Source organism: Odocoileus virginianus, chromosome 14, assembly GCF_023699985.2.
Source record: "Odocoileus virginianus isolate 20LAN1187 ecotype Illinois chromosome 14, Ovbor_1.2, whole genome shotgun sequence".
Lineage (NCBI taxonomy): Eukaryota > Metazoa > Chordata > Mammalia > Artiodactyla > Cervidae > Odocoileus > Odocoileus virginianus.
The window spans coordinates 35,911,419-35,926,383 of NC_069687.1; the positions used below are offsets into that span (position 1 = coordinate 35,911,419).

At 40.5% G+C, this 14,965-nt stretch overlaps 1 protein-coding gene across 3 annotated transcripts in view; it reads right to left on the bottom strand.

Moving 5' to 3' along the window:
- Nucleotides 1-1,312: 1,312 nt before the first annotated feature.
- C6 (complement C6) overlaps nucleotides 1,313-14,965 on the bottom strand; it is an 89,118-nt gene continuing 75,465 nt past the window's right edge. For all 3 annotated transcript variants that reach the window (XM_020903050.2, XM_020903049.2, XM_020903051.2), the window contains 3 exons: nucleotides 14,518-14,608; nucleotides 8,056-8,297; nucleotides 1,313-1,862 (listed from right to left, as the gene is read on the bottom strand). In XM_020903050.2, the coding sequence (XP_020758709.2) occupies nucleotides 1,687-1,862; nucleotides 8,056-8,297; nucleotides 14,518-14,608 (509 nt within the window). In that variant the 3' untranslated portion in view covers nucleotides 1,313-1,686. The remainder of the gene's footprint in view (nucleotides 1,863-8,055; nucleotides 8,298-14,517; nucleotides 14,609-14,965) is intronic.

Below are 14,965 nucleotides of genomic sequence, written 5' to 3' on the forward strand. Positions count from 1 at the left end.
ATGGGAAAAGATGGGTCACTGACTCCTGGACAAAGATCAATTCCCACTCAATTGCCATTATATCAGGAAAATGGGTTTTCCGTTTCTAGGCTTTTCCCTTCCTCATACTTATCCTTTGATATTGCAAGATGTTTTAGAGGTTTTTTGTTTTTGTTTTTTTTTTTTAAGATTTGTTTTTTTTTTTTTTTTTTTGGTTTGTGCTGCTCAGCATGTGAAATCTTAGTTCCCTGTCCAAGGATTGAACCTACACCCCCTGCAGTGGGGATGCAGAGTGCAAATCACTGGACCCCCAGGGAACTCTGTAAGATGTTTTAGATTTTGGCTGCGATATTCATGAGATGGAAGAGGAGTGACGTTTACTGTGTAAGCCCTAATAATGGTGCTGCTGGGTGGCTGTGACTCATAGCCCCATCCATCAGGTGAGCATCCCAGTAAGGTTTAGAGGAAGGGAACCTGCTTCTGCTCACCTGCTTGGAGACTGACTGGCTGAAGTTGGGATCAATTACTTTAATTGGATTAGCTGCCTGATGGCTCCACTTCTAGACTGAAAGTTCTCAAAATGTGATCATCATCAGTAGTACCACCTGGAAAGTTGGTAGGAATACAGATTCTCAGGCCCCACCCCAGACCTATTGAACCAGGAACTGGGGGTGGGTTGCAGGCATCTGCATTAAAAAGTGCTCTAAGTGACTCAATGTACCCTCATGCTGGAGAACCACTGTTCCAAATCTGTTTCTCTTCTCCAGTTCAAAATGACACCCTAAAGCCTCTCTAGGAAATGGGTGTCTACTTGGTAGGGCCTAATATGATAGATATGATTTACCTTAAGAATTATTCTTTTGAAATTTTTTGATGATTTTTCCATCCATCACACACTTTTAGCTTAAAAGCTTCCTAATGCACTTTAGCTGAAGCAAAAAGAGTCTCCTAAGAAGGAGGTAACTTCAGGAATTTAACTACTTTAAGCAAGGCAATTTCCACTTGAATTCAGTTGTCCTTACTATGATGCTTATTAACTGTGGAATATTTCCTCACATAAGATGAGGTTTAAGGATGGGGCTCACTTTTCCCTGCATTGTCTTCTCCATAAGAATTATCACCATCAAACATACTATACCTTTTGTATGCTTCTATTATGTTCTGTATGTCTTCCTCCACAAGAATGTGAGCTTCTTGAAGACCAGGGCTTTTGTCTGTTTTATTCAGCGCTGGTTGCCCAGTGCCCTAAATAGTGCTAGGTTTATTACAGGCATTCCCAATTATTTATTGAATGAATGCATGAAAGTTGCGTTTCAAGAATGTGTTGTACAAGTTGTTTAGATTTCCATGTTTATTGATTCATTGGAGAAAATTATGGTTTTTATTCTGATTTCTACTTGTCAGTATGCTTAATACCACAGGCATCATAAGGTCCTCAGAAGTCCAATCATTTTAGTGTGACATGAACTGAAGAATTTACTAGATTGATGTGGAAGTTATTACCTAGAGATATGCTACAGAGCTGCGTGGATGGGAATTGGATGAGGCAGAAGACACGAGAGGCAGGGAGAATTACTGGGTGAAACTAACACTGAAGGATTTTTGTTGGTAACTCCTGAATGTGCCAGTCTGCTGTTTATTCGACAGTGTCCTTTCGTAGGGGTTGTCTGGGGGCAGTAACTCTGTTTATGGGTAATTGTGTTAGGTCTAACACTTCCCAGAATGCAGTATTTCCATTTCCCTTTTGGCACATTTTACAGCTCCTACTTCACACATGTTCATTGTTTTCCCGCTCGCTGACGATCCTATTTTGACGCAGAAGAGCTGGTCTCCGCCCTTGGCGCACTGGGAGGGTAACAGGCAGACGCAGTTGGAGGTGGTGACTGCAAGGAGAGAAGACAGTGTGACTCTATTCAGTGCTTTCGGGTTTGATTTCACCTGACTCCTCCCCAGCGCAGCGAGCACTTTGATGGCAATGAGTGAGAATGCTGGCACAAAGGCACTGACTTAAAAGACCCAAGTGTGGCTGAATGGAGTCATCTGGATGTAAGAGAGGAGAGGCTGCTGCTAAGTCAGTAAGATGTAGGAGCCGGGCTACCTCTGATACCTCCCTCTCCCTCACTAGCCACATCCAATCAGCTGCTACCTCCTGTCAATCCATTTCCACAAAGTCTTCCATCTGTCCTTCATGTTCTTTTCTCTTTGGCACCACCTTGGGAACACTTATATCACTTATTGAGCATGCATGATGAAACCATACAATATGCCAAGTGCTTTGCATGCTTTATTTCATTTAACCCTCACAATAAACATATGAACTACAAGGTATCATACTAACACTACAGATGAAGTCAGCTCAGAGAGGTTAAGTGATTTGCCCATGGTCCCACAATTTAGTAAGTGGTACAGGCAGGTTTTAAATCATAAATGACTTATAGGGCTGCCTTCTTATAATTCTGTACCACATTTTTTATTTCTTCCTAGAATATTCCTATGTTATGACTGGGAATCTGGATTTTAATAAGTAGTGAAATTGGGTGGTACTTTTCTCAGGCCTGGCTTCAAAACCACCCCATCATGTCATAATTCATATAAATCTTGTATTCATGAAAGAGTTTTAAAATGACCAATTGGGGTAAAGTTACCAAAGCCAAGTATTTTAAATCAATTTAGAGTTAAGGAATATAGGCTCATTTAATCAAAGTTCAAGGTCTTCCACCATTTGGCCTCAATATCCCTTTGCAGCATTATCTTCTCTGCTTTCTTCAACTCAGATAGAATGACTCTCTCTCTGTTTCCCAATAAGGACCCCAAGGGTGGTCCAGTTTTTGTCCATTGCCCATCCTATTCCCTTCTTTTGCCAGACTGGTATGCTCTTTCCAATATTCCTGCACATGTTCAATGTCTATAAGCCTTACCTCCTCCATGAAGCATTGTATAGCCATATATCCCCCACCAAAGTTTTCTATAACTAAATTTTAATGGTGTAAATTTCTCAGTACTACATCTGACATTTTTATACTTTTTTGTTAATTAGCTTCCCTGGTGGCTTGGATGGTAAAGAATCTGCTTGCAATGCAGGAGATCAGGGTTCAATCCCTGGATTGGGAAGATTCCCCTGGAGAAAGCTAGCTTTTCATATGTCTTTCTCCCAAGACTGTTACAACTGCTTTGTGAGAGAGCAGTAACGACGACTCATCCATCTGTTTGTCCCAACCAGCTCTTAACAAAGTGCTTAATTAATTCTGCTTCATCAGTTGGGTTCAATTCTGAATTTGGGGTGCAGGTATAAGTATTCAAAAAGAAAAGTATTTGATGGAGTTGGGATAAGTTACATTGCCAAAATATCTGAGTCAGCCTGAGAAACAGTCTGCAACTTCTTTTGGGCAAATATCAACTCTTTCTCATGTATCTCAACTGATGGGAGAAAACAGCAAAAAGGAAATGGGGAGATTTCATAAGCACATACACTTCCTGTCCATGGTAGGAAGCATTTCCTGAAAAGGCATGAATTTCCCTTTTACCTTCTTTGTCAACCAGCTAGAGAAGATTTTAGTTGGGGACAGTCTTGTTTGTTGTTGGAAACTCTAGGATTTTGTAAAGAACAGGAGACAGCTCTACCTCTAGAGAGAACGTCGGGTCCCCAGGCTTGTGGAAAGGCCATGGTCACCACTCCTGCAGTATGATTATAACCTAAGTGCTCTTAGCAAGATGATTTTCAGATTACCAGCATGAAAAGGCCCTTCCTGCCACCTCCAACAGTCAGTTCTCATGCTTCCATCCTTAGGAAAAAGATGTGTATCTCTCTTATAGCTCTTATCACATATTGTCTTGCATTAAAGTTATTCATGTAATTATTGTGAAACTTTGGGGCTTCCCTGGTGGCTGAGTGGTAAGGAATTCACATGTTAAGTGAGTTTGATCCCTGGGTTGGGAAGATCCCCTGGAGAAGGAAATGGCAACCCACTCCAGTATTCTTGCCTGGGAAATCCCATGGACAGAGGAGCCTGGTGGGCTATAGTCCATGGGGTCGCAAAGAGTTGGACACGACTTGGTGACTAAACAACACTGTGGAATATTACTCCAACTGTGAACAATTTGAGGATATAAAGATCCTTTATCATCATACCCCTCATCTTACTTTGAACAATGACTTTAGCATACTGGCTGCTAAATGGATGTTTATCGAATACATTTTCCCCTCTTGTTGGTGGATATTTTTGAAATTTAGACAAAACATTTAATAGCCACAAAATTAGCCTCCTTGGGAAAGCTCTTGTGTTCCAACTTTTGAAAAGTGAATTTCATGTTGCTTTGAAGTTTCACTTTAAACTTTGTCTCATTTCATTTTAGATAGAGAAGGAAAAGGGTAGCAAAGTTCACAGTGTAATCAAGAACACAATTTAATCAAGATGACATTGAATTCAACTCAAAATTAATAATACCCCAGCCTGCCATGAGTAGATTGCGTATGAAATACGCTTTTAGTTTCCTCTTTTCATAAAAGCTGTGGTTCGTACTTTTGTTCTGGAGTGCCACGTGAACAGATGTTTCCGTGACAGTGGCTTCTGCTCATCAGCTAAAGAAGGCTGGCACAGGCAGATCATATCTTTAGGGGGAAAAATGCTTTCAGTTTTTGGACTGTGTGTAGAATCAAAGGATGTTTTAAATGACTTAACTCTCTTATTAAGTAATGTTCATGCTTTATTTTTACTATCGCAAGATATGCTGCTAACTTGACCAATATTTGTTATGTATTCAAACTTTATACATTCTGTGAAATGAAAACATCTCCTGCCATATCAATAAACAAGAAATGTCACAGTCACTGGGCTTTCCTGGTGGCTCAGCCGGTAAAGAATCCGCTTGCAATGCAGGAGACCTTAGTTTGATCCCTGGGTTGGGAAGTTCCTCTGAAGGAGGGCATGGCAACCCATTTCAGTATTCTTGTCTGGAGAATCCCCATGGACAGAGGAGCTTGGTAGGCTAATGTCCATGGGGTCGCAAAGAGTCGGACACGACTGAGTGACTTAAACACAGGCACAGCCATCAGCGATTTCTGGCTTCCAAATGTGAAGGAGGGCTCCCCAGACTGAGATCTAGCAGATGCTGCCACCACCTGGGGTGATTGCTGAGGAGCTGGGGAAATGCAAGAAGCAGCCGTCTGCCACTCCTTAAGGTGAACAAGGAAACAGGATTGGCTCCAGATAGCTGAGTTGCATATGAAAGGAATGAGTTCAGTGAGCTGAGAGGCTTGCATCTTCCCATACAAAGAATGCTAAATTCCTTAACTTGATATCTGATCTTTGATGTTCAGAAGGCCTACTCCCTTTGTTGCAAACTTGTGTATAGCCTGACTCCTCCTCCCGCATTCTTGGAGCAGTGTTCTCAAAGCTACTGAGATCCCGTCTCCTGGGCTCAGGCCCATAGTCCTAGATGTTCCCACCAAATAAAGTAACCCTCTACTTTCAGGTTGTGACTATATTTTTAGTTGACTGTTCTTTTTTAAAGATAAGCTTAGGGTCCTGGTGGCTATCGGATTTATATATCCATAGGGGTCACAAAGAGTTGGACCTAATCTAGGGGCCAAGCACACACACACTAAGCAAAGGGATAATAGTAAAGATAGATTTTGACTAAATCATAAGTCACGTATTGCTACTCAGCCAAATTTGGAAAGAATAACTTGTGGGAAAAGAAAAAGAAAAAAAAAGAAACTGTTTGAAACAGAGGAGTTCCATGAAGACCTTTCTCCATGATAAACAAGGGAAATAGATGTTAACACTAAATGCATCCCCGAATACCTGTGCTACCTACTGTGGTAAACACAGGCACCATTTGTCCTCCCTGCTGTCCAAGTCCCTTTTATTTTTTGTATGTATTTTTGACAATAATGTTCTTACATTATAATTTTTAGAGAGAAAGTTTATCTTTTAAATCCAAAATTTAAATAAATACATAGTTGCATAGTGCTTTCAGCTCTTGCTTACCACAAATTATTGTCTCTGAGAGAGATGTCAGTTAGGTAATGGTGTTGGTCAGGCAACAAAAGAATGAATAGTAATGTTTACCTACATGATGACTGAACAATGATTAGAATCAAGCAGTGTAAGTGTTCAGACCTGGTTTTCCATCTCCTATGTGAAATTGCCTTATTTGGGGCACAAGGTGAGAAGCCCCAGATAGTGACCTGCTGAGTAGCCACTATCAGATGGCCTGTTGGCTGTGCCAGTCATGGTGACCCTCTTTCATGGATCCCATCCTGCCACCTGTCAAGGGAGCTGGACCTTGATAATCAGCTTTAAGTGGATCAGAAAAAGCCTGGATTTGGATTATAAGGCCTCTCCCTTTTTCCAGGACTGACTCAAAAAACTGGGTTGAAAAGTGAAAGAGAAGTCAAGGGTAATAATAAGGTTTTTATCTTTGTTTTTGCAAAACTAAAGTGGCTTCAGCAAAAGGTAGATGTTAACAATTTAGTAAGTTCCCATTGCTTACTTTATGCCTTGATTGCAGATGATTTTTTGAAGATGGGCCAGAGGGAAATCTAGCTGCCTATTTGAGTTCTGTTAAGTCCTAATCTTCAACCCATATTTATGTATTATATGAAACTCAGTTGAACTATTTCAGGTTCCAATTTCATCTTAGTGCAAATGCACTACTGTGAAATTTCTGCTTTTGAGCAATTCACAAATGAAATGCCAATAGGCAATACACTTACAGAAAATAGAAATGTAATGCTACTTTTAAAGTATCAAATAGGCAAAGATATAAACAGGTAATAGCTCCAAGGTTTGGTGAGGGTGTGGAAAGCAGTCTTTATCACACACTGTAAATATGAATATAATATGATAAAGACATTTCTAGAAAGCAAGTTGATACATTGCATCAACAAAGACTTTCTATTTTAAAATAATATTTATCTAGAAACATTCCGTTTAAGTATAGCCTAAGGATAGAATCTTAGAGTATAGATTTACCTGTGATAGATTTGTCTATTACAGCACTGTTTCTAACAGCAAAATCTTGGGAAAAATCTAAATATCAAATTGAAGATTGATTAAGTAAAATCACAAAATGCCCATGTAGGCTTTTGCAGACATTGAAAATTATGTGGCAGAATAATATATAATGATATGGAAATAGTTTCATGATATAACAAAGTGAAAAAAACACCAATATATAAAATAAGATATAGTATATGATCCTATTGTTTTCAAACATGTAACATAATCAGGGCCATCCCTGAGATGTGTGAGGCTCCAGGGAATTTTTTAATGGGGTGTTTCTTTTACATAAATGATTAAAGTCATTCTAAATTCGTATCAACTCCATACTCGCTTTCTGATCTCAAGCAATTTTGAGAAAGACTACCCTGCTGGCCAGTGTCTCACCAGGCTGCTCTCTGGGATGAGGGTCTAGCTCTGAGGTAGAGTCCCAGAGCTTCTTGGCACATCATGCCTAATGAGGAGGGAAGCAGTAGAGGGTGGAAGAATGTCCCACATGGGAGGGACAGGGCTTGGGCTCACGAGGGACCTCATATGGGTTCAAGGCATCCTGCCTGTGGAACCCTGGAGCATGGGCTGATCCCAGGCACTACAAGGGGACTTCAAAATACTTGAGGCAGATACTTCTGGTAATTGGTATTGATGAGGAACCCAGTCCAGGCTCAGGGCACTCTACCTATGCTGGCCCCAGCTGGTTCTATCTGCCAGAGGACATTTAGACAATTTGATAAAGGCCCTCCAAAGGGTGGGGGAGAGGGGTACTGCAGCATGAGATCAGGATGAATGTTCTTACTTGAGGACAAAGGGTGGGTCTGGTTATGTATATACAGAGGAAGACTGGAAAGATTTATACCAAAGTTGTCAAAGTAGTTATTTCTAATTGTGGGTAGGTCAGGTTCTACTTTTCCCTTCTATTAAATCATTTCCTAACATTTCTTTACAATGAAAAAGAATTAGTTTTGATTAAGGAAAGGTTATTTATAAGAAACAATGTATAAATACAAATAAGATGTACTAGCTGAGATGAAGGTTAAGTGATAGTTTTCTAGTATGAGTTGCCACTGGAGCTTACCTGAACATTTTTCCCAGTTGTAGCAGGTGTCATAGCCACAGGATTCATTCTTTGTGCTACTGGATGAAAGTTTTATCCTTTCCAGACCCCATTTTAACTGTGGACCCTCTTGGCATGAACCAATATGTAGAAAATGGAGTTGCTGATTATTTAAACATTTCTCAGCCAAAAGCTCACAAGCAGATGAAGTAAAGTGATGGCTGGATATTGCATCAAGCACACAGATTTCTTCTGAATAATGGCTGTATGGGAGAGAAAAGCAAGCATTTATACATGAAGACTAGAAAAGATGGTGTATAGCCAACTCATATGTTAACTTACCACCTAGTTCTGTACCCCCTACTCTCTTCCCCCCAGTTTCTCTTCTTTCAGTCCCTCATTTAATCTTGCATTCTCTGGGATTCATCTTTCTAAAAAAAATTCATTTTAAGCTTGTTGCTACTCACAATTGTCTTCAAATTAAAGTCTGAATTCATTAATTCTGATAATCAAAATCTTCCATATTTTGAATTCATCCAATCAACTTTCCTTTCTAGAATCAGTTTCCCATCCTCCTTTATCCCTTTTTATCACCTAACAATTGTATTGAGCATTTTCTAGACTGATAAGATTATTCTTCCTTTGCTACTATCCCATGCCCTGCTCAATCCATGTTGCACTGTCTCCCCTCTCCGGCTGTCTATGCCCAGATCAATTCTTGGCTACATTTTGAAGCTAATCCTGATCAACTTAGCCTATTTTAGTCTGCACTTCCCCTGAACTCATTTGCAACACCAAAGTCTTATATATAATTATATAGCATTGCAAGTGTGTTTGTATTGTGACTAAGAGCATGCGTTTTTAAGTCAATCTTTGAATAACTCACTAAATCTAAGTAAAGGGGTGGGTTCTGCTAATGAGAAGTTAGCCATAGTCCTTCTCTTGCTGAGAGGACAAGAACTTGATTACTCCAAACCTGAGTTTCTTCTCTGATGTCAACTTTGGAGTTAAAAATCAGTGCACCAGTGTGTAAATTTCTTTCCAGGAACGGAAGCCTGGAGAGAAAACAAAAAGCTACTTTCTAAGTTCAGAGAGATTAAGCTGCGGGGCCAGTCCCTCTCACAAACACCTTCGATGCCATATCAAAGAGGACTGAGGAGAACAGGAAGAGGCTGGAGAGGGAGGGCTGAGCTGAAATTCAGACAGTTCTGGGGGATAGTCTGTACTCTCATAGTCTGGTATTGCAAAGACAAAGAAAGACGTTCCTTCTGGGTTACACGGACAAGGTGAATGTTGTGAGTTCTCCCTAGAAGGCCATTGTCTGGGTGAGGAGACCCCAGCAGCAGATAGCTCATACAAGGTGGACCACTTGTGGTCAATTCTTAGGAAGGTAGACAGAGCCATCTTTGGGCTGAATTACAACAGTGGAATGTTACAGAAAACGTCCCTGTAGTGTTCTCATAAATCAATAAACAAACCAAGTGTCCATACAGGTGTTTGTTCACTTGGAACTCAGAAGAATGTGAGAGGCGATTATTGTTAATACTGAAAAAAAAAAAAAAAAACACCAAAAAAAAACTATGGTGCAAAGAAATAGAAGAAAAGTTCAAAAGTAGCAATTATGAACTGCTGCTGCTGCTGTCTAGTCACCAAGTTGTGTCTGACCCTTTGTGACTCCATGAACTGTAGCCCAGCAGGCTCCTTGTCCATGGGATTTTCCAGGCAAGAGTACTGGAGAGGGTTGCTATTTCCCTCTTCAGGGGATCTTCTTGACCCAGGGATCAAACCTGTGCCTCCTGCATTGGCAGGTGAATTCTTTACCACTGAGCCACCTGGGAAGCCCCAATTATGTACACGTGGTTTTAAAGATGAAAATTGCCCTAGAACAGCCTGCATTGTTTAAAATATATAAACAGTGAAATATCATACTAGACACAGTCTGTTGACTTTCTACTTCACCATTTATTGATCCATTTCCTCAGTAACTTAAGTCTAATTTTATTCAAAATCACAGAAAACTAGCCAATCTAATTAAATGGACCACAGACTTGTCTTACTCAATGAAACTATGAGACATGCCGTGTAGGGCCGTCCAAGACTGACAGGTCATGGTGGAGAGTTCTGACAAAATGTGATCCACTGGAGAAAGAAATGGCAAACCACTTCAGTATTCTTGCCTTGAGAACTCCATGAACAGTATGAAAAGGCAAAAAGATAGGATACTGAAAGATGAACTCCCCAGGTAGGTAGGTGCCCAATATACCACTGGAGATCAGTGGAGAAATAACTCCAGAAAGAATGAAGGGACAGAGCCAAAGCAAAAACAACACCCAGTTATGGAAGTGACTGGTGATAGAAGCAAGATCCGATACTGTAAAGAGCAATATTGCATAGGAACCTGGAATGTTAGGTCCATGAATCAAGGCAAATTGGAAGTGGTCAAACAGGAGATGGCAAGAGTGAACATCGACATTCTAGGAATCAGCGAACTAAGATGGACTGGAATGGGTGAGTTTAACTCAGATGACCATTATATCTACTACTGTGGGCAGGAATCCCTTAGAAGAAATGGAGTAGCCATCATAGTCAACAAAAGAGTCCAAAATTCAGTACTTGGGTCAATCTCAAAAATGACAGAATGATCTCTGTTAGTTTCCAAGGCAAATCATTCAATATCACGGTAATCCAAACCTATGCCCCAACCAGTAATGCTGAAGAAGCTGAAGTTGAATGGTTCTATGAAGATCTACAAGACCTTTTAGAACTAACACCCCATAAAAGATGTCCTTTTCATTGTAGGGGACTGGAATGCAAAAGTAGGAAGTCAAGAAACACCTGGAGTAACAGGCAAATTTGGCCTTGGAGTATTGAATGAAGCAAGGCAAAGGCTAATAGAGTTTTGCCAAGAGAATGCATTGGTCATAGCAAACACCCACTTCCAACAACACAAGAGAAGACTCTACACATGGACATCACCAGATGGTCAACATCGAAATCAGATTGATTATATTCTTTGCAGCCAAAGATGGAGAAGCTCTATACAGTCAGCAAAAACAAGACAGGGAGCAGCAGACTGTGGCTCAGATCATGAACTCTTTATTGCCAAGTTCAGACTTAAATTGAAGAAAGTGGGGGAAACCACTAGATCATACAGATATGACCTAAATCAAATCACTCATGATTATACAGTGGACTTGAGAAATAGATTTAAGGAACTAGATCTGACAGATAGAGTGTCTGATGAACTACGGACAGAGGTTTGTGACATTGTACAGGAGACAGGGATCAGGACCACCCCCAAGAAAAAGAAATGCAAAAAAGCAAAATGGCTGTCTGAAGAGGCCTTACAAATAGCTGTGAAGAGAAGAGAAGCAAAAAGCAGAGGAGAGAAGGAAAGATATACCCATTTGAATGCAGAGTTTCAAAGAATAGCAAGGAGAGATAAGAAAGCCTTCCTCAGTGATCACTGCAAAGATTTAGAGGAAAACAATAGAATGGGAAAGATTAGAGATCTCTTCAAGATGATTAGAGATACCAAAGGAACACTTCATGCAAAGATGGGCACAATAAACGACAGAAATAGCATGGACCTAACAGAAGAAGGGAACTTCCCTGGTGGCTCAGATGGCAAAAGTGTCTACCTATAGTGCGGGAGACCTGGGTTCGATCCCTGGGTCAGAAAGATGCCCTGGAGAAGGAAATGGCAACCCACTGCAGTATTCTTGCCTGGAAAATCCCATGGATGGAGAAGCCTGGCGGGCTAGAATATATGGGGTCACAAATAGACACAACTGAGTGACTTCACTTTCTTTCTTTCTAACAGAAGCAGAAGATATTAACAAGAGGGCAAAGAATACACAAAAGAAATATACAAAAAAGATCTTCATGACTCAGATAAACACGATGGTGTGATCACTCACTGAGAGCCAGACATGCTGGAATTTGAAGTCAAGTGGGCCTTAGGAAGCATCACTAGGAACAAAGCTAGTGGAGGTGAGGAATTCCAGTTGAGCTATTTCAAATCCTAAAAGAGGATGCTGTGAAAGTGCTGCACTCAATATGCCAGCAAATTTGGAAAACTCAGCAGTGGCCACAGGACTGGCAAAGGTCAGTTTTCATCCCAATCCCAAAGAAAGGCAATGCCAAAGAATGCTTGAACTACCGCACAATTGCACTCATCTCACACTCTAGTAAAGTAATGCTAAAAATTCTCCAGGCTAGGCTTCAGCAATATGTGAACTTCCAGATGTTCAAGCTGGTTTTAGAAAAGGCAGAGGAACCAGAGATCAAATTGCCAACATCCACTGGATCATTGAAAAAGCAAGAGAGCTCCAGAAAAAATATCTATTTCTGCTTCATTAACTATGCCAAAGACTTTGACTGTGTGGATCACAATAAACTGTGGAAAATTATGAAAGAGATGGGAATACCAGACCACATGACCTGCCTCTTGAGAGATCTGTATGCAGGTCAGGAAGGAACAGTTAGAACTGGACACAGAACAACAGGCTGGTTCCAAATCAGAAAAGGAGTACGTCAAGGCTGTATATTGTCACTCTGCTTAATTAACTTATATGCAGAGGACATCATGAGAAACGCTGGGCTGGGTGAGGCACAGCCTGGAATCAATATTGCTGGGAGAAATATCAATAACCTCAGATATGCAGATGATACCACTCTTATGGTAGGTAGAAAGTGAAGAACTAAAGAGCCTCTTGATGAAAGTGAAAGAGAAGAGTGGAAAAGTTGGCCTAAAGCTCAACATTCAGAAAACTAAGATCATGGCATCCAATCCCATCACTTCATGGCAAATAGACAGAGAAACAGTGGAAACAGTAGCTGATTTTATTTTTTTGGGCTCCAAAATCACTGCAGATGGTGATTGCAGCCATGAAATTAAAAGATGCTTACTCCTTGGAAGGAAAGTTGTGACCAACCTAGATAGCATATTAAAAAGCAGAGACATTACTTTGCCAACAAAGGTCGGTCTAGTCAAGGCTATTATTTTTCCAGTAGTCATGTATGGATGTGAGAGTTGGACTCTAAAGAAAGCTGAGTGCAGAAGAATTGATGCTTTTGAACTGTGGTGTTGGAAAAGACTTGAGAATCCCTTGGACTACAAGGAATTCCAGCCAGTCCATCCTAAAGGAGATCAGTCCTGAGTGTTCATTGGAGGGACTGATGTTGAAGCTGAAACTCCAATACTTGGCCAGCTGAATCAAAGGGCTGACTCATTTGAAAAGACCCTGATTCTGGGAAAGATTGAGGGCAGAAAGAGAAGGGGATGGCAGAGGATGAGATGGTTTGCTGGCATCATCGACTTGATGGACATGAGTTTGGGTACACTCCTGGAGTTGGTGATGGACAGGGATGCCTGGTGTGCTATGGTCCATGGGTTCACAAAGAGTCGGACACGACTTAATGACTGAACTGAACTGAACTGAATCTTATTCAAAATGTGCTTTTTCTTCTAGCCATTTTACTTCTAGGCATTTCATAGCCTCCCTTGCAGGGTCACACGGCCATGTGAAGAAGAGAAGAGTAATGAAACGGAAGCTGTGATGAATCCCCCAGGAACTCTCCTTAAAAAGCGAGCATGTGTCCATTTCTGGTCTTCCTTCTTTTGTCCTCCAGCAGAGAAATCTTGGACCATGATATAACTTTAAGAATGTCAGAACAGACAACCTTATTTTAATAAGGAGAAATAAAGTATCAGCTATACCTCAATAAAAAATAAAGTATGAATATTAGATTAAAAAAAAGCATAGCAGAACAGACAGCAGGAAGGAACTCCAGTCCTATCTGAAAGAAGAGAATCACCAGACCATCCCTAGACTGCCTTCCTCCTGCATTTATTTTGTAAGATAGAGAAACAAAATTTTACCTTAAGCGAATCTTACTTTGGACTTTACTCCCATGAAAGTAGTCCTGAAATTTATAAGCACTCTCAACACTCCTGGGTTTGTTTATGTAGAAAAAGGCAGTTATAACAACAGAGAGTCATGATAGTCATATAAGGATATATCATTTTTCTTTATGCTCTCTGCCACCATGTGAAAGAATAAACTAACAAAGAGATGTGTGTGTGTATGTGTTCACGTGTGTGTGAAGTCCATGCTCACACTTATTTCTCTACTCCAACCTCTTGGAGTCACAACTTTGCCCCTATACTTAGGGGGAAGAAGAAGGCTTTGAGATAATTGAGTCTGATGCTTTAAACAGGATAGAAATGTCTTCATCACCAGAATGAGACTGTTTTAATACAAAAGCTATGCAAACTTAGGGAACAAGGCTGAGAGATAATTAAGAATGCTTGCTACTCAGTGGGGAAGGAAGAATTCAACAGGGCACAGGGGGTATTGGTTATATTAAAAATTAATATGCTTTGTATTCATGCTCTAAGAAGCCCGGCTCCTTCATGAGGTTGGTTACACTAGACTGGTTTTCTCAGTTCATAAGCACAGTCCAGAGAGTATCTCTTACCCACAGTCTTCTTCTGGAGACATGCAAACACATTCAGATCCCAGCTGTTTTTGTCCTGGTTGACAGTGACCCCTTAAGCCTGTCAGGACATCTGAAACAAAAGAAAATGAAGAAAAGAACAATGCACAGCATGGATTTCAAGCAGTAAGTGTGAATTTAGGAGAAAAGGCTATGGTGAAAGGTTCTCATTTTTCTCCTAGAGTTAGAGCACCCATTTTAGCTTTTTCAAATCTGTTGTGATGAAATAGTCCATCTGAAAAGTCCTTTCTAGCCCTGTGAGCTGTCACGTTTCCAACCTAAAACTGCTATTAAGTTCAAGAAAATGAAATGGGTGAAATTTTTGTTCATTTGTTTTTCAAATATTTATTGAACGACTATGATTTACCAGCACTGTGATAGATTCTGGGGATAGTAAGTTGAGAAAAATTTGACCCAGATCCCATGCTCA